Source organism: Mustela putorius, unplaced genomic scaffold (genome assembly GCF_011764305.1).
Source record: "Mustela putorius furo isolate JIRA1106 unplaced genomic scaffold, ASM1176430v1.1 tig00003845_pilon_pilon_pilon, whole genome shotgun sequence".
Lineage (NCBI taxonomy): Eukaryota > Metazoa > Chordata > Mammalia > Carnivora > Mustelidae > Mustela > Mustela putorius.
The window spans coordinates 3,677,872-3,701,841 of record NW_025421998.1 but is presented as its reverse complement, the minus strand read 5'-3'; the positions used below and the strand labels follow the sequence as shown (position 1 = coordinate 3,701,841).

Below are 23,970 nucleotides of genomic sequence, written 5' to 3'. Positions count from 1 at the left end.
CCCATGGATTTGTCATTTGGGCCCCCTGGGTGTTTCCCAAGAGTGAGTTACAACGGTAAAAACCTGGTGGGGCAGTAACAGTTTTGACAATGCCCGTGCGTAAACTTGAGATTACTTTCTGTCCTCTTCTGTTGGTGGTGGTGCTGGTGGTAGAAGTGGGGAGTGCGTACAGACCCCAGGTGTCATTCCCTAAACCCTGTCCACAAGTAGACGTACCCCACCCCCGCCCGTGAACAGGTACCACGTGGCCAGTTTCTACCTCGGAAGCAGGCAGCCTGTCTCTGGACCTGGCCCCCTGTCCCATTGCAGAACGGTGGCTCTGGGGACCCAGGGAGATGGCAGAGATGATCGCATTCTGTGACCCTGAAGGAGTCTTTCCTTGCTTAAGGGAGGGGGCCACATCTGCCTCTGAGGGGTCAGGCAGAGTCATCTGCATACTGACCGAGCCTCAGACCTATGTTTTAATCCATTTGAAGATGACTTTATTATATCATTCCGTATGGAAATGACAGTCTCACAAACTCAGACCTTCTTAAACATGGAAATATTATTCTCTTGTTAGAAGCCCCATTCGGCTAGAAATCTGAGTACCCGGTCTTTTTTTGGTGCCCCCCCCCATTTTGTTGCCTCCCCCCCCCCCCCGCCCCATTCCGCCTCTCCTTTTGGCTCACCGAAATCTGAGTGCCACTTTTCTGGGAAAGCCTGATATTCTGACTTCAGTTTTGTAATTTAATGATGGAGAGTTTCCTTAGTAAACCAAATTTAGAGTCCTAGAATGCTTATCTTATATCCAGACCTTGAACATAAAAGGCATTTTATACCCGCAATTGTTCATTTAATGAGCAATTGCAGAGTGCAGGCCGGTTAAGGGATTGAGCTATATGCACTATTATTGCAAGAAGTATTCCGAAATACCAGAAATAGGACGTAAGCTCTGATCAGGGAGACTGCGAGCACAATTACCTTCTTTTCAAATCCTTCTGTGACACTGCGGGAGGAAAAAGGACTTTGAAACTTGAAAGGAAAAAGCTTGCTTTCAACCTCAAAAGCTAGGAGGAAAGGGCTCTGAAATTTGCTCAGAATTCCCAATTCACCATTAGCCTGTTTCTTCCTTTAGCCTCAAGGCATTCTCCGCTTTTTGAAAAGATGTTAAGAAATTCAGTCACAATAGAGAGCCTAGTTTTGAACATGTTTCACTCGGTCCATTGAGGTCTGGGCTCCAGCCTTTGTGTGGGGTGAATTGAGCTGAACGGCTAGCTGGTTGGAGACAGGTGAACGAGGAGTCGCTGTGCAGTCGCAAATTCTGGCAAAGAAAGGCTTCCCCCCAACCCCATCCTTTATTTTACAATATGCATTCCTGTACAACGCTGCTCGTGGTAATATGTGAAGCTGAGCCCGTTCTTAAGTCAATACAGAGTACTTGGTTTAGAGCAACTCTTGTGAAGTTTGTCTTGTAATTGAAGCTGCTGTTGACCTTGCTTGGGGACCATTTGTAAAACCGTTTATTTAGCATAAACTGAAATAATAAACCCTCCTTCTCTCGGGCTGATTGTGATAGGGTGACATTAGTTTGATTTAATGATTAGCCGCCTGACCCTTCTGCTGGAGAGAGCGGCTTGAATAGAGAGAGTTCACTCGGAAGCACTCAGAATACTAATGAGCTTGTTAAATTTAGCATGGCTCCAACCACTTTTAATTCATCTAATGGGAGCAGCACTGCCTGGGAGAGGGAGAGGAAGAGGGAGGCAGGGAGACAACTGAGAATGTTCCTAGAGGGTCTGCACACTAGAGGAAGCCCACCAAGAGAAGTTTGCAGAAAGTAGCTAGCCAGAGCCTGGGGTCCGAGTTGTAAGTATTGCCCGTTGTCTTATACTCTTGTGTCTTCTCTTGTCCTGGGGGACGAGAGGAGTAATGGCGTGAAGACAGGATTTAAGGGAGCAGTTTAAAGGTCGATGTTAATTTTTTTTTTTTTTTTTTTAAAGGTGGCCACGTGCATGCACCGTGAGCTCCTACTCAGCTCATTTTGCTAGGGGGACTGGAGGTGTTCTAGCTGACGATGCGGGGCAGGGTTTTATTTTTATATTGGAAGAACCCTCTGAAACTGTCATCTGAGGTCCAGGTGGGAAAAGCCCTGGCTTCCTGGCTCGCGGTATGAAATGGTGCAAGGGATTGTGAGGACATGCCCAGGAGCGTGTGTTCGAGTCCTGCTTCACGCAGCGCTCTGTCTGCAAGCCTTCATGGTGAACGGTCCTAGCTGTGCAGGCATCGAAGTGACTTCGGAGTTTTCAGAACTCATGGTACGGGGACTCGGCGCCATTTGCCTTTGGATGAGTTCAGAAAACCTGGGACAGTTTGTAAAATGTGATGCTTGGGCAGCTCTCCACTGGGGGCGGGATTTTGTTAACTTCCACTTGAATGTGGTTATACACAAGGAAGGAGGTACCAAGGGGGGTTATAATAACAGTATTTAAAATAATTTTGTTCCTGAGACTTTTTAGTGAATTGCATGTTTCCCCATGACCCCCGCCTCCCCCCCAGCCCCGAGTTAGCAGCTGTTGAACACAGAGAAGCAGGAACAGTCCTCTTGTGTTTGGCCGGGGAAGTCCATTGGCAGATGCTCCTAGAGCAGTGGGCTGTTTGCTTACATTTTTGCTGCCGACTTCTGCTTGTTGCCATGGTGGACAGTATGTTTCTGTCAATAATTTGGCCTGGCGTTGCCTGTCTGCACTGACTCTCAAACTTTATTGAACAACTCGGCACAACTGAACAAGATTAGACAGCTTTCGTCTTTTGGCTGACTGAAGTGGTTGCTAAATTTATAAGGGCAGGCAGGAATATTGCTTGGAAAGTTGCCTTTTCGCTGTGGAGAGCGTGCTCTCCAGCCTCAGAGCTGGTTGGACTGTGGAGCGTGTGTCCTGTCAAGTTTTGATCTGAGTGCCCATCAGGAACGACTTAGTACACAAGGTAAACTTCATGAAATATTTGTCTGCTGGAATTTTTTTGGAGAGGAGGGGAGGGTAGGTAACAGCGTGTCAGCATCAACTGCTGTAAAAAAGTCAGTCTGGTGAAAGTTTCTACACTCAAAAATTTCGTGCCTGACGTTGACTTTACTAAGGCAATTAGTTAGAATTTTTTCTTGTATTATGTATTTAAACTTTGCTTAGTTCCCCTTACAACTTTCATGTTCGCACGTGTTAGTTTAACTCACAGTGAGAAAAATAATAAAAGTTTAGTACTTGTGAAAAAAATCACTTAGCTGGAAAGACACCCCCTTTCCACTCCCCCCACCCCCCCTACCCGCCCCACCAATTACTTCCTTCTTCCAGGAGGCTGGGGAGGGAGGTGGTGGGGAGGGACGTGGGAGGATTCTGGTCAGACCATGCCAATTATTCAATTATTTGTGAAGTTGGATTCAACTGCTCATCATAAAGGCTTGGCTTCTAAGAAACTCACTCTATTATAGGGATGTGGGTTTAAGAGAAGAAAAGTTAATTTCTTTTAGGAAGATTAAGTCAAGGGAATCCCGTTTTCAACCTGGAACAGATTAGCGGAGCTTGGTTATTCTTTTAGCTAGAGAACACTAATTACATGTCGCAGTGGCTCTTGGTCAGGGCTCACTGGCTTTCCAGACGGAAGGTCCACTCTCTGGAATACAGAATTTGCATCTCAGTGCCACAAGTTCATTTCAAGTTGAAATTGGGAATAAAGATTTTATACAGGCGCAAATTAGTGGAAAATATGACTTTGGCCATTGGTAAGTTATAGGAGTTTTTATAAAACCGACTGAGAGTTTAAATGTTTTTGACACCCTTTTGCTTTACAGAACTGCAAACCCTTATTCTATAGCCTGCAACTTTACTGCTAACGAATTACGAGGGCAGAGTGGTGCCTCCAAGTATTAGAAAGAAAAATAAAAATGTAGGTTTTTTATTTTTTCCTCCGTTATTTTGTTTTTAAATTAGCAAAAGTGTGGTTTGAATTGCCTTTGTAAAGATCGATGTGTGAAAATGGGGTATTACACCCATTTTGTTTTTCCTTTTTAGTAGTTACTTGATAGATTAAACTCATAATTTATCCCATCATTACAAGATTGAGTGGCGAAGATCTGCACAAAATGATGCTAAATAATGTTTCACAGTTATCCTGCAGTAGTCAGCAAATTCACCGTAAAGACCAGAGCATATCTCATTGTTTCTTCTGTTTTGCAAGTTATTTGCTAGCCTGAGAAACAAAACAAAACAAAACATGCTTATTTCTTCCAATCCCAGACACAAGCAGAATGATGAAAATTGCTCCTGGCTTTGGGTAGTTCAAGTCATTAGTCATCACAAAACAGTAGTCGTGACCGTAGGTTATATTTTCACTCTTACCCATGTTTATAGCTGCACTTCCTTCTGAAGTTGTGCAAACAGCCATGAAACTGGTAAAATATATTTTTCCTGTTTTTTAGGTGGCTCTCAGCCAGTTATTACTGCTTTATGAAATACTTGGAAGATCAGTTTATGTGTTGGGATAAGATGTATTCAGAATCTGTCCGTCCAAAATGTACAAGGCCATTATAGATGTATATTTCAGCTCAAGAATGGGACATCATTCTCAGATTAGATGTCCGAGCCTTACCCGAACAGCTTTGTTTCCACGAGCACTTACCTTCCAGAACAGTCTGCTGATGAAATGCAGGGCTTGTTTGGGAACATGGAGTGTAGAATGTGTGTATGACTCTTAACAGATGAATTGGCCCATTTGTTGTGGATTCAGATCACTCGTTTAGTTTAATTTTATGCATGGGCTCTTTGATCTGCTATTCTAGAAAGGTCATCCAATCACATTTGCAGAGAGCCCTAATGGGTAGATGGGAAGTTCCTACAGATCAAAGGGGACGGAAGTATTAGGAAGCTGGAAAACTGAATGTTTGTGGAATTTCGTCAAGCCGTTTCTGAAGTATGTGAAGCAGCGTCTGGACCCCAGCAGAGAAGGAGCCTGTGTCCGCATCACTGCCGCCTTCCTCACCCCCAGAGCCATCTTGCCCTGGGAATTAGTCTTACCCCATTTGTTCTTGGTTCTCAGCTCTGTTCTACATGTCTTGCAAAGGGTACTATAGGTTTACCTTTACCCCTCATAACTGGTGGGTCTTTTGTCCCATTTTTAGCTCCACTAAACCAGTGGGTTATATAGATCTGACTTAAAAAAAAAAAAAAAAAAGAACAAAAACAGGAAAACTTTTGGAGCACTTTAGGTCGTTCCATCCGCAGATCACCCAGGGGCGCAGCGGGTGTCCGAGCTGCCATCACGACCCCTGAGCAGCCCGGCTTCCTCAGACACACAGGGGGAAGCTGGACACCCATGGCCTCAGGCTGGCAAAACTTTCCCTTCACTTGGGACCCGCGGGGATATTGGCAAGTCCATAATGAACACCTTCCCTGGCAGGTTCACTTGTCAGCTGGCGATGATAATTTGTGGACCCCTTCCATCTCAACTATTTAATAGGCTCATTTCCTGCTCCCCTTCGTCCTCCGATTGGTATTTTGGACCCTCATTCATAAGGTTTTGTCTGAAGACTATGTCATCATGGCCTAGCTTTCAAAGTTGCCAAGAATGAGAAACAGGCTTCTTTGGCGGGGAGGAGGGCTGGAGAGGGAGACCTAATTGATGACTGGTTTTGAATCGTTCCTTCAAGTGGCTCACAGGGCTTCCATTTCCCCCTCTTTCTCTAGAGGATGAAAGTCCTGGACAGACCTATCACAGAGAGAGAAGAAACGCGGTCACCATGCAGCCACAGAGTGTCCAGGGCCTCGGCAAGATCAGTGAGGAGCCTTCGACATCCAGCGAGGAGAGGGCCTCGCTGATCAAGAAGGAGATCCATGGGTCCCTGCCGCACCTGGCCGAGCCCTCCCTGCCATACCGTGGGGCTGTGTTTGCCATGGACCCCCGGAACGGTTACATGGAGCCTCACTACCGTAAGTGGCCCCTGCCCCGGCCCGCGTGTCCCGGGAGCGCAGAAGGCTGGGTGCGTGGGCGCGCACGCGCGCTGCAGGGATAATTACGCTCATATTAATTTGTATCAGTGTTTAATTTACGGCCCAGTTTTTTTTTTCTTTTTCTTTTTTTTCTCCTATATCCTGTCCATTCCTCTTTTTAGAGAGAGCCATTGTCTTACATCTCTAAACCAGTCCAAGCCTCCGCATGGCAGATATGAGGAAGGTGTCCATCTGTGGCTAATCCACATGGACCTTTGCTGCGAACGAGAACCAGATTTCTTCCACCCAAGCAGACACTGCAGGAGCAGAAGTGGTTGATGGGGGTAGTTATTAAAGTGGGCTGCACTGGCAGAAGTCCTGAACCACCACGATCTTCGTTTTGAATGATTTTTGGCTTACTTGTTGAGTCTGAACAAACAGACCCTTTTTTTGAGCAAATCAGTGCTAGATTCCTTAAATGTGGAAGATTCTTCTACAAGTTTTACTGGCTTCTCTAACCAGCAGAGCAGAAACACGGGAAGCTTCTTTTCTAGCACTAATAAAGTTGAAATAATTCACTAGGACTCAGAACACAAATAAATATATGATAGCTTTCTCCAAAGAAAAATGTATAAGGGTTGACTCCGTTTGTGGCCTGTTTCTAGTTAAAAAAAATATACTTTGGTTGTGGAGGTAATGAAGTTCCTAGGTGCCAAAGCTAAAGCTCTTGGCTACAGATTTATCACCTTGGCAGGATACAGACTTGCCATTTAACCTTCCTGGCTCCAATTCCAGATGACCCATTGAGCTCCAGAGAAGGGGACTGGTTTGTGTTTCCCCTTTTCCACATCATTCAGAAATTTTAGTGTTTTAAGGCAAAAGGTCATTAGCCAGATGACTGATTAGCAAGGACAGCTGATTAGTGCCTCTCCCTACGCCCCCCCCGAAAGTGCCCAGGATAAAAGCTAATTTCATCCCTTCGTTAGCTGGCTCGTAGCAGAGGGAAATGTTCCTTCATCAGGGTACAGATCAAAGAACCTGGAGCAGCCTTACGTCTCAGTAACTGCTTTCTCCCTGACCAGGTTACATTGTTGGTAAAGATGGAAGTCACACTTTTTTTTTTTTTTTAAAGCTGCCATAAGGATGGAGGAAAAGGTTTTATGGATTCTTCTAGGTTTTTTAAAAAAGACTGCGACTTCTCTGATTAAAAAGTGCTTCTCAGCCCTGTGGCTACAGTTTTTACAGATCCAGAAGTGAGGAGAAGGTGGGCGCTCACTTCTTTTTCTGCCTTCGTTAAAGTTTATTTCGTTTTCTTTTAGGAGCAAGAGTTTACGATGGTGTTGGCAGGGTGTTCCTGTTTTCTCCGCTGTGTTTTTATCTGTGGGTCTCTCTGAGATAGCGTCCTTGCAGAAAATGTGAGGGAACCTACACACTTCCTCCCTACATTAATACTCCTGAGTGTATTTACTTTTTAAAAAGAATCAAGTCTAGTTTATTAGCCACAAGTTCCCTGCATTGTTTTCATCCTCATGTGTGAACACAAACTTTCCCAATCCCATATTTATGTTTTGCTTTCTGTTGCAGACGCCCACTAATTAGTGAGGTCTATAATTGGGCAGGACAGCTGACGAATACTTCTTGTCTGATGGATGGAAGTGAGCAGATGACCGTTAAGTCTCTGTCTGTGCTGTTCAACTTGCAGCTTGCTCTTGGTTCGTTTCTTCTAACGGTCGGCCCGTCCACCCCTCTCCCCTTCGTCTGAGGGATAGGCTTTCTGCACACCTGGGATCCTTGACACTCTTGCCAGTGTGTGTTTTGACCCACCTCTTGGGTCTCAGTATTAATTAGCACAGTGCCCTGTGGAGCTCTTAGTGGGGCTTGGAACGGTTCTATTTAGGACATGACCAATACATTGGATGTCCCTAACTTTCCCCACTGTATTTTTCAAAGCACCGTTAAGACTGCGTGATGACTGACAGACTGTGGATGTTGCCTGTAACCAACTGACAGATGCCATTTTGACCAACCCCCGCCCTCCCAATATACTCCCTGAACGGGTCATAAGGAAATGAGATCCTTACATATACAACATGGATGGAACGATCTAGAGATCACACAGATTGGATTACCATTAAGGGGCAGAGGGCTCAACTTCCAGCTTTACCATATAGTGGCTGTGCGGCATGGTCAAGTGTGCCGACCCCTCCAGGAGTCATGTCCTCACCATTTATTTGGTGTTGTAATGTGAGCGCTGCTCCACGGTGTTTTGCTGAGAATTAAGGGACACAATGCAAATACGGGATTTAGTAAAATCTCTGGCTCATGGTGAGTGCTTCAGATTATTATGGCACGTGTTTTCCTGTGCCCCTATTTCCTCCTGTTCCTTCCTTTCCATTGTCATTGCCATCATGACCATCATCACCACCATTATCATTGCCACCATCGTCACCATCACCACCACCACCATCATCACCACCACTGTCACCCGTCACCATCATTCCTATCATTACTACCACTACCATCATCATCACCATTACCACCACTGCTACCATCATCACCAGCACCACCGGCACCACCAGTATCACCATCCCCACCATCATCACCATCATTGTCACCACCATCATCATCCTGTTACCATCATTGCCATCATCACCACCATTACCGCCAGTATTGCCACCACCGACACCACTGCTGTCCCGGCCACCAACATCACCTTCACTAGCACCCCCATCATTACCACCACCACCATCGTCACCACCACCACCATCACTACCCTCATCGCCATCATCACTACCATGACCACCTCCACCGTCACCACCTATATGTGATGAGTTCCATCTCCAAACCGAGTTATTTTTTTAGTGCTGCAGTCATGTTTCTCTGCCTCCCTGAGATCTGCATCTTCTGGAAACAGATTAGAGATTGAGTGGACTATAAACTTTAGGAAGAGTGTTGGTATGGTCAGCACTGTGTACGGTAGCCTTCTGAGCAGACCCTTTCTCCCCGAACCTTAGTGAATTGACTATATATATTTTTTTCTATTTTGTAAGTAAGGATTTACTTTAATAACAAATACAAGCAATATATGTGGAAAAAAGAAAGCTACAGAATTATTCATATGAGATATTTTAAAGATATCCCCAAGGAGTTAGATAGGATGTAACTTTACTTTTTCTAGAACTGTATTGGATGTTTTAGTCTTATACCAGCATAATGAGTGTGTCTTGGCACTTTAAAATAAAATCTGTCTACCTTATCTGGATTTAATTATCCAGAGAAGGCTAATGAATGACCAATGCAATGCTGAAGTTGATCGATCCTTCCCAAATTTTTAGTGTATGAGAAAAGTGCTGTCTTTTTAAAAATGAGGCATGAAAGTTCGATCACCTTTCTTTACTTGTCAGTCCCGCAGCAAAACTTCAAACCACAAGTTCACTGCAGTCAAGGTTCAGAAACATCTTTGTAGGCTGTTCCCCTTTCCTGTGAACCATTGTCAGAGATTGTCGGAGAGAAACAACCTCGTTGACAACCAGGTTGTCGGAGAGCAAAGACTCCTCTTATCCAGGGTAGCTGGGCATGTGAACACTCCCAGGAATTCCTTCGTTTCTCTGTGGTTGGAAAATGTGGACTTTCCAAGATGCCTAATTTGCGTTTCTATATATACTGACTTGGTATTTCTAACGTGTGGGCAGGCTTCCTGTAAGACCGGAAAAGGGAAAATTGTTTCTTCCCCCCTCTGAAGGACATCTGTACAATTTTTATGGCGCAAGACTTGATTATCCTTGGGTATGCAGTGTTACGTCCTCACAAAGGGTACTTAGGCTGGATTCAAAGTCTTTTAGGTTTTGTGGGTTTGACTTTAAAAAAAAAAAAAGAAAGAAAGAAAGAAATACCAGGGATAGCGGATACTTCAAACATTCATAACATATGTTTGGAATAAAATGCTCCCAGGGGCCACTGGAGGGTATGCTCTCCTGGAGGGCTGCCGTGGAGGGCTTGTATGTCAAGGCAAGAAAGTAGGCGTTCGAGCCGCACGGCTTAGACCTCAGACATGGTGTGATGCTGACAGGTCGGTGGCCACAGGATCACTGGCGCTTTGTGACTGGGGAGAGCGTGGGAGGGGCTGGTTTGCAGAGACCTGAACTGCCTGCCCCCGGACTTGGGATTAGGACCCCCATTTCCCTCCAGAAGACTGCTCAGCAGTTTCCAGCTGCCTCTGCTCCGTGGGTCGCCAGGTACTTCGAACTCCATCACCCCCGCGTCCCCTCACTGCCAGGCACGTGTGTGTTCTCTTAGGGACCTGGCGCAGGCAAGTGACATAATAGTTAAAGCATCCCTGTACCCTGGCCAGTGCCTAACTTGTTTACGAGAAAACATGTGTTTCATTGTCTTCTGTCTTCTTGGGGGAGTCTCGTTTTCTGACTGTCCCTGCAGAGGCTTTGTGGGGAGCGTCTGGGATGCAGGGAGTCCTGCAGCATAGGGGCCCCCACTGGTTCTGTTACGAGGAGTAGAAGGACATCCACTTTTCTAAAATTTCAGTTCTCTTTTTGCAGTTTGAGGGTCGTGAAGATGCTTTTCTTCTGCCCCCCGCTGCTCCCAAGCAGTAGTAATCCCTCACGGAAAATATGATTCATTCCTCCGTGCAAATGCTTTGATTGAAAACACACCACTGGTATCCTTCCTTATGGTTCCCCAGCTCAGATGACAGAACTATTAGTTGCTAATTAGCAAAACCTGAGGAATTAGCTTAAAGAAAAGAAACTGAATTTTTAATTGCTTGCATTTATTTTCTGTGGAAAGCTGATGTGCCAAGGCCACTTGCAGTCTTGTGTGCTAAAAAAAAAAAAGTAAATTTTTTTTTCTACCTGTCTGTCTTTATATTAGGTGACTTCCTAGAGCCCTTAGAAATATACCTTCTAAGCAAGTGGAAGACAAGATGTGTATTTTACATATTTAATAGGTGCACCTGCTCACGTCTCTCTTACTATCTAGAGACAGAGAGACAGAAATGCCTACAAGGCACAGATGAACCATTTGGGGTCGACCACACTGCACAGACAGTGACAGTTCCCCGAGCACTCACCGTTCCATTCTCATCCGGGCTGTCTGTTACTGCTTTGGAGAACAGTTGATGAACCAATCAGGGGTGTTTGTGTCTTTCGTTTTGTTTTTTTGAAGATTATACTGCTGAGCCAGGAAGCCCGGTCGATGCTGGGTCATACTTTAAGGACTTTGCCAAACATTACTTCTTCCCCTGACAGTCTTGAACTGTAGGGGGATCTGGAACGGGGAGACACAGTCCACGAACCTTTGTAGAACTGGTATTTGTGAGCTCCAAAATAGCTCTGTGATTATTCTTGTCCTTCTATGATAAATTGGATTTTCTCTCAGTAATCCAGAGGTCACATTGAAGGCTTGCAAACTGTGAGCCACTTCCAACAGGTTTTTTTTTTTTTTTTAGGATTTTTATTTATTCATTTGACAGAGATTGCAAGTAGGCAGAGAGGCACAGAGAGAGGGGAACGGAATCTGGCTCCCCGCTGAGCAGACAGCCCGATGCGGGGCTCGATCCCAGGACCCTGGGATCATGACCTGAGCTGAAGGCAGAGGCTTAACCCACTGAGCCACCCAGGTGCCCCTCCAGCAGGTTTTTAAGGAGCTATTGCAAGGTCACTAACTCAGTCTTGCTGAAAGTGGTAGATGTTTAGGGATAATCTTTAGGGTTTCAGGTTGAGTCTAACCGGTGAATCTTGATTACTCTTGGGCCTAATAGGACTGTGACTCTACAGTCCAGTCTTGGGATGTGACCCGAGAAGCTGGAAACCAGCAGTGAGAAAAGCTGTCTGGAAAGTTTAATTTGATTTTATTCATTGAATTTGGGGGGATGCATTGATTAGAGGAGAGTAGGGAGAAGTCTGAAGGCCATTCAGGAGAAGGATGGACAGAATGTTCTAGGGAAAGTCAGTTGGCTGTCGGCCATGCCCTGGCCCAGAACCCCCTTCCCTGGTGGCCCACCACAGTCCTCCCCTCAGGCACGCCCAGCCCCCTGGCCGCTACCTCAGCCACCCTGCTCCTGCTGTCATTCTGTGTTTTCCTCCTGTCTTCATGGTCTACTGACTCTCAGGGTCTTTCTAGAAGCCACTTCCTTTGAAAGTCCATTTCACAAAGGTATTTCCCTTCCCTGGACACTGATGGACGTGTAATTCTCACCTCAGCACCTCACGGCTGTGTTTTGTGCTGGCCCGTGTATATTAGTGTTTGGAATCACATGGTGGCCAGGGGCAGTCCCCAGCTCTTACACCTGCCCAAGTCCTGGGACAGGACCCAGAAGGCCTAGCTGTTCTGTTGCTTGACCTTCATTGCCCCACAGATGAAGTGTGTCCTGAGCCTGCCACTCAGGAGGGGCCCCTTGGCAAGACACTGATGCTTCTGCTTCTGTTTTAGTGCCAGTCCCCCTACGCCAACTCGGACTCAAACACAGTCACCCAGTCCTTTCTGCAAGTAGGCATTTGTGACACATGGATATATTTCTAAATTGCACCTTTCAAAACCAGCAAAAATACTTGTTCTCGTGTACTTACAGCAGCTGGACAACTCCTCGGGTTCTCCTCTGGCATGGCTGGAGGTACTTTGGAATAAGTTGGCAATTTACTCGCTGACTTGGGTGAGGCTCTTTTTTTAAGAACCATGGGATTAGCCCAGGAGATCTGCCTGGCTCGTGTGTTTTCACGCCTGTCTAAAATCAGACAGGTAGGTAATTTTTTTCTGTGGCTAAGGTGAGCACGATATCTGTCTTTCTTTTTCCAAGTTTTAATGATTTGTTTTGCGCTTAGCAATCTCTAGGCCATTCACGATTTTGGTAACATCTTTCCAACTTGTTAGTGTCCAAGTATGCGTGTAATCCATATTAACAGGACCCTCCATCTACAGATCGGTTTGGGATTATGAACCCGGTTATTTAAATATTCCATGTAATTATTTTCCTTTTCTAATTTGGCGCCCGCCCAACACAGCGGCCTTTTAAAAAATTTTTTGGTAGCTTTTAGTACCCCCACCGCCCCCACCCCGACCCGCTAATCCCTTTCTTAGCCTGAAGCATGAGAAACACAGCAACTCTGGCCATTTCTCAGCCATCTGCTAACAACTTTCTGTCCCATTTCCTAATGGAGCAACATTATCCTTAGTCCCTCCTCCTTTTTCTTGTATAATTAAAGAATGTTACCTTTGATGTCTCTTGAAAGTTGTATCTCCTGTCTTGCTTTAGCTTTCTTGATCTTGTACCTATAAATTTGTGCTGCATCTTCATTCTTCTTAGTGAAAGGGCCGGATTTTTCTCTCTTTGTGCCTTTTACAGTTTGATTTAATAGAGGGTAACCGATCTGGCATTTTATGGCTCTGTCCTTCCTATGTTCTGATAGCGTTTGGATTCTTATGGTACTCTTTGAAAAGTATCCAACTTCCTCAAATCTTTGAGCTTTTACATTCTGCTCTTTATACTTTGGGTTTCTCCTAAAATTAATTGTTCCTATCTTCCTAATGTCTTCCCTTCTTTTGCGGGGAGGGGGTCTGGGCTTTTCATCAACCTCAGTTCTGATGAGTTTCTTCCTCTTAGAACATAATGAGGAAAATTCTTGATTTTTTTCAGCTGTTGGTATTTTTTGTTTATCTGTTAGTCGTTTGTTTTTTTGGCGTGTGCTTACTAGTGGCCTCCCAAGTGCCAACCCGTGTTAGAAAGAACGAACAGAGTCACTGCTTCCATGGACCTTCGGGCTGGTGGGACATTGAGACGAATATATAAGCCCATACAAAAAGCCAACACAAAGAATGTTTCAGAAAGGCAAATGCAGGGTCCTTTGGGAGTAGGTAACAATATGCCTGACCCAGACTTGGGCCCAGAGGGCTTCGTGGAGGAAGGGACATCTGAACTAAATCCTGTGGCAGAGAGGTGGAGAGGATCCTTCATGGAGGAAATCGTTTGTGAGGACCCAGGAGGAGTGTGGTTGGAGGGTGGAACTCAAGGAAGGGGGTGTTAGCAGACATCTTCCTGGGGAGCACCTGCTTCTCTGCCCAAGTCCCTGGGGAGATCGCTAGGACGTGTGTCAGAGCTTTGGGGTATTTCAGCTTTGGATAACTGTGTTTCCCATTGCTAACCCAGAGTTTCTTTGTCTCAGGGACTTTGTTTCATGTCCTCACTCACATTTGCAGGCATAGGATTCCTGACTTCTGACCACGGCTCTTTCATTGGTCACCAAGCACGTGGCTCCCCTCCCTGTGAGGCGTGCCCTGTCTTCCCTTGAAGACAACAAACTCCATTAATACTTGTTCTCAAACTTCAGAGCTCTTCTGTGTTGGGTGACCTATGTAATCATAGTATCTTTCTTCTCTCTTTTTTTCCTTAAAATTTGTATTTATTTGAGAGCGAGTGAGTGAGAGCACAACTGAGGAGGGGCAGTGGGAGAGGGAGAGGCAGACCCCCCCACCCCCGCCTTACCTAGCAGGCAGCCTGATGTGGGGCTCGATCCCAGGACCCTGGGACCATGACCTGAGCCGAAGGCAGCTGCTTCATGGCTTAACTGACTAAGCCACCCGGGCGCTCCCCACAGTATCTTTCCTGATCTCAAAGTGCAAATCCCAAACACTGACAATAAATGGGGCTTAGTTTCTAATGAATTAAGAGTGTCCCATATCATCAAGAACCATTTTAACTTCAAAATATACAATGTTCACAAAACGAACAAACTGACCCTGGAGGTGTGTGTGTGTTGTTTTTTTTTTTTTTTTTTTTTTAACGCAAATGTAACATCAGTCAGGCTAGAGAAAGTGCAAGGGGCCCATGGTGAGGTTGGGGGCCTGAAATGAAGTGAAATTCAGCGGGGGAGTCCAGTCGCTGATGTCGCTGGGGGGAAATGGGAACAAAGCCCTCCAGGGGAGGCAGAAGCCGCCATCCAGCCTGGACGGAGAGGATCTCAGGAGAAGGTGGTGGGACCCCTGAGGAGGAGACGCGTCCCCTCCGCGGGGGCTGCCAGGCTAATCAGCAGACATTGTGCAGGGCAGACGAAGCCTGCTCCAGGAAGCTGGGTGTTTACTTGACCCCTGGGGGGGCCCCAAATCTGCATCCTGATTGTGTTCATGACTCATGAGGGGAATCGAAGGAGTCGCCTGTGTCCTAATTTACAGAGAGGATCAGATAAGCACGCGTGGCAGAGGCTGGAACAGGACACCGCCTCTTGCTTCGTCTTGCTTTTGCAGAATAAGCCTGCTTTCAAAGGCAGCAGGAATTCACGTTTCCTCCCCATCCTTTTTTCTCCTCTCAAGTAAGGCCTGTCATGAAACGTCATTGCCACTCTGCTTCCCGCCCATCTGCCTTCTGACAAGATCTCACCCGTGACCCCTGCGATCTCAGCTTAGATCCACAGATCTGACCCTTTTGATCAAACAGGTGATTTACTCGTATATTTAATGTATTGAAGGCTGTGGGATGTATCTTTAGGTAGCCTCTATCTTTTATTGCTAGTGATGTCTTGAATGTAGTCTGGGTATCACTTGCGACAAGACGATGATATAGGAAGACAGTGGATAAGCGGTTGGAGGCCCCTGAGCGCCTCTGGCATCCCCGGGCCCTTCTGAGCATGCCCCTGGTGGGTGAGCTTCAGGTCTTACCCCACTGGGTATGTGGTGCATGATATTTATCCTATTTCAAAAATCCTCTGCATTTTGTGAGAGCCTGCTGTGGGCCAGACATTGTCTAGGTCCTGACGGGTCCGCCAAGATCAGCTCACCCTGCAGCTTGAGGATGTGCACCAGAGCCCGGGGCAGAGGGGTCTCATTATGGAGCCAGCACAGCTGATGCTTGGAGCCTGACAGAGTGGCTGGTGTTGAGGGGAGAGACTCAGGGCACAGTAATGTACCAGGCCTTGCTTGGAGGTGTCTTTGCTGCTGAGGCCCAGAGGACAGAAGAAGCCAGCCATGGGAAGATTGAAGGGGAGAGCATTCCACATACAGAGTGGAATTTGTGGGTGTGCTGCTATCATGTCCAGGAGCAGAGAGAGGGTTAGCAGGATGGTTTGGTGAGGGAGTGGGGCAGGTTTGGGGGGGGGCTGGGGACAATTGTGGGCCAAAGGAAAGGCCTGGGAGGGAGTGATGTGGTTGGGTTTTTTCCTTGGGGAGTATTACTCTGGCTTGTGTGTGGGCCTGTCATGAGGGCAGAATATAGAATTAGGAAGTGGCTCAGCTCAGGTCATAGTGACCGAGGCAGGAGAGAAATGGTCCTGCTCTCTTAGAAATCATAGCAGGCAGAAATCAAACCCTCTCTTTGTGCCACGTATTACGCCAGGACTTGGAATTCATTAAATCCCCACAGTAACCTTAGGAGAAGTTGTCATGATTTTCCCCATTGATAGACGGGGAAGCTGAGGCCAAAAAGGCTAAGAAAAGTTGCCGATTTTTACATGGTTCTGAAGTGCCTGAGCCAAGGTTTGAACTCACATAGTCTGGCTCCAGAGCTCAGATTATTAAACCATGCTTTCCAAGTGCAGTCCAGGTGGGCCATGGTCCCTGCTAAGCCCCACAGGGGGACCCTGGGGATAGAGCCAGGACGGGGAGGCGGTGCTGCCAGTGGTGACAGGCAGGGGTCTGGTGTGCCCATGGGAGGGTCTGCCGGCACTGCTGAGTGGATACCAGTGGGTTGTGGGGGCAGAGGGGGGGTGTGGGCTGTGTGCAGGAGCGCCCCGTGCTGTCCTCTGTGGTTACCGTGTTCTAGGAATCGCTCTGTGGGAAGGAGGGGAAACTCTTTCTCAGTGATGCTCTCCTGAAGAGCTGGAAGCTACCTGTGATGTAATCACAAGCAGGCCTCCTAGCTCTCTCCGCACCCCTCTGTTTTGGGGGATAGGCGTGTTGGGGAACTCTGACAGACCCCACGGCAGACCCCTATGTGGAGCAGTTACTGCATGCCGGGTGCTGGGCTAAGGACTCATTTAGTTTTTTGTTTGGTTTTGTTTTAAGATATTTATTTATTTATTTATTTGACAGAGAGGGAGAGTGAGAGCAAAAGAGCACAAGCACAGGGAGCAGCAGACAGAGGGAGAAGCAGACTCCCCACTGAGCAGGGAGCCCAATGTGGGGGGGGGTACTCGATCCCAGGACCCCGGGATCGTGACCTGAGCTGACGGCAGACGCTTAACTGACTGAGCCACCCAGGAGACCCCGGACTCATTCAGTTTTTGCACAAACCCATTTCAGGCTGTGAGGTAACTGAGATTTAGAGGGAAGTTACTCACAGAGAGGTTTGAGGCTGGACTCTGTGGCTGAGGGTTTGGACACTGCTGTCCTACTCATCTTGTTAACTTCGTCCTCCGCCAACGCATCCTTGTTAACCACTAATCCTGCAGTGGCTTTGGGGACCTGGGCCATCCATTTGGACCACAGATAAGATTCGTTATGTGGACTTGACTCCAAAGAGCAGCCTGTAGAGGTGACTGGAGCTTTCCCATATTAGCTGAATAATCTGGACCCACCTAGGCCCCACCCCAGCAGCCCCTTACTTGTCCCTCTGTGTGATGGCACAGGGCAGCAGATCACCCTGACTGCATGGAGAATTCAAATCCAGTTTGAAATTTCTCCTAATTAACATTTCCCTTCTTCCTTCCAAATATCAAATTTATGGACTCTCAGGAAATTCACAGAGCGCATATGCCGATGCTGTGTTTTCTTCCCGCTTGATGCATCCCAGCTGTTACTAACTCTCATGTCCGCCTCTCGTGATTTTATGAGGGGTTCTGAACTATGATCTGAAATGCTCCCCTGAATGTTAGACCTTTGGCAGGGGGCGAATTTCAGCATTCGTTGAGAGTGACCCTTGTGCCTGTTTCAGCCAAGCATGCGTGCTTTATTTCTCTCCGGTGCTCTCCCGGGGGCCCTGTGGTGATGTGTGTTTGCAGACCTTGTCATGGCCTGGAGGGCCACATTGTGAGGGCTTGTCAGTGCTCCTGTCACTGTGTCTTCCACCCCGGCCGATCGGACCTCAGCATCCTCAGTATCCTTGGTCCTGCACACAGCTCCTGCCCTTAAAGGCAAAGGAGATTTTCATTGGCATCCTCCTGATCCAGGGCAGATACAAGTTCCTTGTAGCACTTTAGTGAATCCTAGAGGCCACCCCAAAATGCTCTTTTCCTCTCTTCTTTGTCCTGGGGTGGTTCGCAGGCACAAGGAATTGAGTTGAGGGCATGAAGGGTTCAGACGCAGCATTCGGTCCCTCACACTCAGTTTTTCCTAAACACGAGTCCCTTTTAAGCATGGTTGTTTGAACTTGATAGTTTATGCAGTGGCCGTATGTTCTTACCATCCAAGAGCAGTCACCACACGGGGGGACAGAAATTGCCCGGCGATGACAGAAGCCAGTGGTCAGCACTTGGGACAGTCTGCCCCACAGAGGAGAAGAGTGTGGAGACCTGCCTTAGAGTGCCTTCTTGTGAATCTACTCCAGTAGGATATTCCTAAAACATTCTTACTTTTGGAGAACACTGAGCCTTGTTCCTTTGATGCCAGTCCTCTGCTATCGGTCTTTAGATTTTCTGAAACATTTCTCTAATAATGAGCCACTGGGTAAGCTTGACTTTAAGGCATGTGTTAGCTTTTTAGTTTAGTTTTGTTTTGTTTTTCTGTTGTTTTAGGTCCTGAATATTAAAATTCCAATCAGAAGCTCTGTTACACAGAGCTTGATATCAGAGCTGTCATTGGTCCCTCTTCTGAGAAGAGTCGAGATCCTGCAGGGTGCGGATATAGGATGGAAGCCTGAGTCTTCATGTCATGTGTGAATTCCTCCCTGACAACAGTGTGTTGAAAGGACTCAGTTAGGAATGACACCCTGGTTCCGTCTGGCTAGAGGCTTGGCAAAACCTGTTCTTGTAGTGTCCTCTCTGACAAGTCATGTCACATTGAGTAGAACCATGAGAGCTAGTATTCGGTCAATGCCAAGATGAGATGACATTTGCGTCTCCAGTCACTTAACCGTGGCCGGGTTTCGCTAGGATGCCACTCCCTAGTGATGAGATTCCAAAATGGGAAGCTGAGGCAGGTCTGAGCAATGTTGTCTCCTTGAAACCGATTGGTAAAAACCAAACAGGAAAAATGGATTTGTAAAAGATTGTCTCATCTGTGATGATTATTCAATTACTCCAATATTAGATATTTTCCCTAGAAAAGACCCAGAGAGAAAACTTGAAGTTCTCTTTGTAATGTAAACTTTTACTGTATTTGTGTTCAAATTAGTAGAGCCTGGGTGGCTCAGCTGGTTAGGCGTCTGACTCTTGATTTCGGCTCAGGTTGCAAGCTCAGGGTTGTGAGATCGAGCCCTGTGTCTGACTCCATGCTGTGTACGGAGCCTGCTTAAGATGATCTCTCGGTCTCCTCCCTCATCTTGAAAAAAAATTATATTTATAAATGGCACGTGCTCACTTCAGCAAATGATAAAGGGTCCAAGGGCTTCAGATGGAAAGCTAAAGTTGTCCCCATCTTTTCTCCTTCAACCCCAGTGCCAAGCACAGTTTTTCCTATTTCTGTTTTAGTTCTTTTGGTAGACAGCCATCATAACTTGAGAATGTGCTTACACTTTTATTTCCTGACATTGACTATCGATACTTTCCCTCAACACTATTTATTGACTCTCCAACAGGAGAGGAAACCTTTGATATCCCCACATTGTACGCTTCTCTTCTTTCCACATTGATATTATACTGTTGGTGTTCCTGTTATTTCTCTGGTGGTTATTCTTTGAAAGAATAACTTAAATCTCTATTGCTTTTTTCATCAACTCTTCATAGTAATGTTTGATTTTCTAGTTCAGAAGGTGAGAATATTAGGTGACTATCTCTGGCCTATCTTTTGGAGCCTAGCTTTTCCATTATAGGGTCTGTGTTGTTAATTTCTCCATGGGATCAGGAGGCTCACTTGGTTGGGCATCTGCTTTTGGCTCAGGTTATGATCCCGGCGTCCTGGGACACAGCCTGGCATTGGACTTCCTCTTCCTTAGGGACCCTACTTCTCCCTCTGCCTACTGCTCCCCCTGCCTGTGCTTTCTCTCTCTGACAAATAAATAAATAAATAAACCTAAAAACAACCAACCAACCAACCAAAAAAACTCTTCTGTAGGATCTTCTAGTCAGCACCACATCTGCTGTGTTTCTGTCCACAGGTTGACTTTATTATTATTTTTTTTTTAAGATTTTATGTATTTGACAGAGATCACAAGTAGGCAGAGAGGCAGGCAGAGAGAGAGAGGAGGAAGTAGGTTCCCTGCTGAGCAAAGAGCCCGATGCAGGACTCCATCCCAGGACCCTGGGACCATGACCCAAGCCTTAACTCACTGAGCCACCCAGGCGCTCCCACGGGTTGACTTTAAAGGCTGAAAATCAGTCGAGTATCTCCAGCCTTGCTTCTCTGTGCCTCTAACATTTTAATCCTTAGCAATGATGGGTCTAGCAAGTGCTAGACAAGTGCTTTATCTCTTCTTACCTTCTCTTCACTGCTTACATACCTGTTTTATTACATTTTTCTAGTTGCTTCAGCTTTTCCTCTATTATTTGTCTTTGTAAGACCCTTACAGTTACCCCTCAAACTCCTGCCTTTACCATTTGCACTTAAAGGAGAGTGTCCATCTTTCCTGGGCACTTCGTTCTGCCAGGCGGTCTGGACTGGGTGTCTGGGCACCAGCCTTCACCATCGTCAGCACTGGAATGACTCTTTCTTGGGTCTTACACCTTTGTCATTCTTGTTATACATTGTTTGATGTGGTATATCCAGTGACTTCCCAACAACAGATCAGGTACATGTTCTGAGTTCTGGCATGGGGGAACATACCTTTATTCTGCCCTTGTTTTGCTAGGATTTGCACTTGAAAAATCGTCTCCCCTGTTTTGTTGGAAAGTGTTGCTGCATTTCATGTTAACATCCAAAGTTGTAGATGAGAAGTCTGATGCCTGTTTGATTTTCAGTCCCTTTAGATGCAGATCTTTTTGCCCTTAGTGTCTGAAAGCCTGCCTCTGGATGCAGATAATTTAAATGGAATTTAATTTGTCTTCATTCTGCTTATCCAGTTGGTAGACCAGTTGGAAGCCGCACTTGTGTCTCTGGAGAATACTTTGTGTTCATTCTGTCTAATTATTCTACTGCCCCGTGTTCTTGTGTTCTCGGTTCACCTTTTCTAGATTCTGCTTAGTTGACTGTTAGGCCTCCCAGGTGATTTTTCTGCACCTTGTATCTTTTTCTTTCATATTCTCTGTTTCCTTTGGTTCTGTGGTCTGGGAAATTTCATTGAATTCATCTTTCAGTGCTTTTGGTGATACATTTAGTGATCTTATTTTCAATTTCTGAGTGCTCTTTAAAAAATTCTCTTATGGCTCCCTCTTTGTAGCATGTGGCTCTTGCCTTTTATATGTAATATTTTCTCAGAATCCTCCAAAACTTGCCTCTAGGGTTACTTTTTCTTGATGATTCCTCTCCCTGTGCCCTTCATCCTCTCCCAAGACTCTTGATTCCAGTGTCCACTGACCCTATAACTGTGGGCAAGGGGTCTGCTCTGGGCTTCCTTTGCTCAGGCTTATGTAAGGAAGGAGGCTTGCTTTCCTCACAGTGTACATGCTGCCCATACAAATGAGTTGGCAGGATTTCCTTGAGAGAAATACGGCAGGGCCTTCCACATTCCAGGATGTGGAGGGCTTGATTCTGGGGAGCAGTGGGAACTAGTGTGCCTTGGGCATCTACCAGGGCCCCTGCCGGACAGACTGGAGGTTGGAGCTGGTGTGGTTCCCACGGCGAGTGCAGTTCAGTGAGACACTAGAGTTAATCCACATTAACTTCACTTTTACCCAATTTTTTGAAGAAGAGGCATGATGATATTATTTGGGAAAAGTCCAACTACCTTTGTCCTTGGTGCATTGGGGCAGGTCACATGACAGAGGTTCCATGTAAAGATCTGCCCAGGCCAACACTTTCTGCCAGGCCAACACTTCCTGGGCCAGCTGTTCCTTCTTTCGTTGCCCTCTTAATATTCTAGGCTGTTGCTTCTTTACAAGCTTAAGGTATAATTCTAGTCTTTGCCAGGTTGTGTCTTACAGATATTAGTTGAAATTCCTTGTCCTGATTTTGTTTCATTGACTGTGTTACGAGGTTGGGCTCTGTCCCCAGGCTGCCTGGGTTCGAATCCTGGTTCTGCCATGCCTAACATGTGATCATGGGCAGATTACTTCATTTTTGCTAGGGAAGCCTTTACCTTCTCACCCCTGCAATGGAGATTATAACAGTCCCTGCTTCATAGGCTTGTTTTGAGGATGGAATGATGTAACATGGGATTTATAGACGTGCCCAGCACAAAGTGCTTTTGCAAGTTTTTTTATTCTTTGTAAGTATTTTTATTATTGCTATAACATTTCCTTCCATCTTTGGATTTTAAAGACATCTTCGGAGGGAATGGCATGAAATCTATTTGCCTAGCCTGCCCCTTGAATCGGAAATGATAAACTGATTTTTTTTTCCACCTACTGAAAAAAGACCTACGTCAATTAAACTTAGGATCCAGTCCTGACTCTGCCACCTTCTGATGGGGTGACATCCAGCGAGCATTTCACTCTGGTTTGATCATTTTTTAAATAGAGGTAGTAATGGTGACACAGAGTGGTGGCGGAATCGGTAGGAAAACACATTAACACTCCTGGCTTATTGGTTCCCCTTCTGTGGGCACCATGGCTCTCGTCACGCTCATGTCTTGGTCTTGAGCCTGGAGGAAGGTTCTCACACACCAAGATAGTGAGACTCAAGGGCTGTCCTCTTACGTCTTCGGATGCTGTTGGATCCCCTTTGATAGCTTTCTTTACTTTTAGCTTTTAGAATGGATCTTATGCTCTCTATGATTTTCTTCGAGAAGCTTGAACATAATGAAATTTAACCCTGAGAACTGGGAAGAGTCTGTCTACATTAAAAACTAGGAATGGTAGTTGTGTTCCATTTTGTGAAATCAGCATACCAAGATGAACTAGTACAACTTTCCACAGGCGACTGCCATCCCAGCCAAAACACATTTTAAAAGTCTTGCTTCTTCTCATGTGAGGAGCTAGTGGTTCATTTCCTTAGGAAAGCTTCCTCTCGTTTATTTTCTTTATCCAAATAGACCAATAAAATAAAATAAAATAAAATAGCAACTAATATGATGGTTCAGTAGAAACTTGAAGTAAATAGTTCAACTCTGTCTAATTCATAACAATTAAAATGGGTATATCAGCAAATTTGGTCTTAAGTCGAATGCCCATTTACTACAGACTTGTACATACAAGTTTTTCTCTTAAAATCTGTGTATGTGTTCCTATATATATGTATGTTTTCTTTCCTTTTTTTTTTGTTTTGCATGTTAAGTACATTTTAAAATAATTGGCTAATTTGCCTTCTTATTAATTAATTAATTATTTTTTAGCAGCACCCATTTTAATGTTGCCATGCTGTCAAAAAATCTTAAGTTCAGAGAGATCAGAAATACTGTAGAAAGCTTAACCTTGTCTTTGAATTGGAGAAGTTATTTCCGGCCTGTCCCAAATATAGTTAGGGTTTTACGATTTTACGTCGGTGCTGTATTAGATAGACTGCTGCGTTGTAGAAATTGGCTGTGGCGAAGAGCGGGGCATGGGGAACCATGGGGGTTGCATGTGCTGAGTAGTGGATACCACAGTCTGCAAACAGTTTTACAAGTCAGATCTCATTGAGAAGAAGGAGGTGAGCAGATTTATAAGCTTATAAGAACATGCTTGCCCCTTTCATATGAAGTAAATATCAGCGTGTTCCTTTTTTAAATCAAGCATAGTGGGCTGTAGCGTCAGGGAAAAACGTCTCTCTTGCAGCTTGGATGGAAGAGTACAAGACCAGAAATGGGATGATGGGCTGTCAATCAGAGGACAAGATCATGTGGCTAGAAGCTGGTGAAAAATTGCAGAGCTGAAAATCCCAGCAGCAAGCCCTTGTATGGGCCTAGAAG

At 45.8% G+C, this 23,970-nt stretch overlaps 1 protein-coding gene across 2 annotated transcripts in view; it reads left to right on the top strand.

Moving 5' to 3' along the window:
* The window catches only part of GLI3 (GLI family zinc finger 3), a 272,943-nt gene that overhangs the window by 89,302 nt on the left and 159,671 nt on the right, over nucleotides 1-23,970 (top strand). For both annotated transcript variants that reach the window (XM_045089532.1, XM_045089531.1), the window contains exon 3: nucleotides 5,715-5,957. In XM_045089532.1, the coding sequence (XP_044945467.1) occupies nucleotides 5,715-5,957 (243 nt within the window). The remainder of the gene's footprint in view (nucleotides 1-5,714; nucleotides 5,958-23,970) is intronic.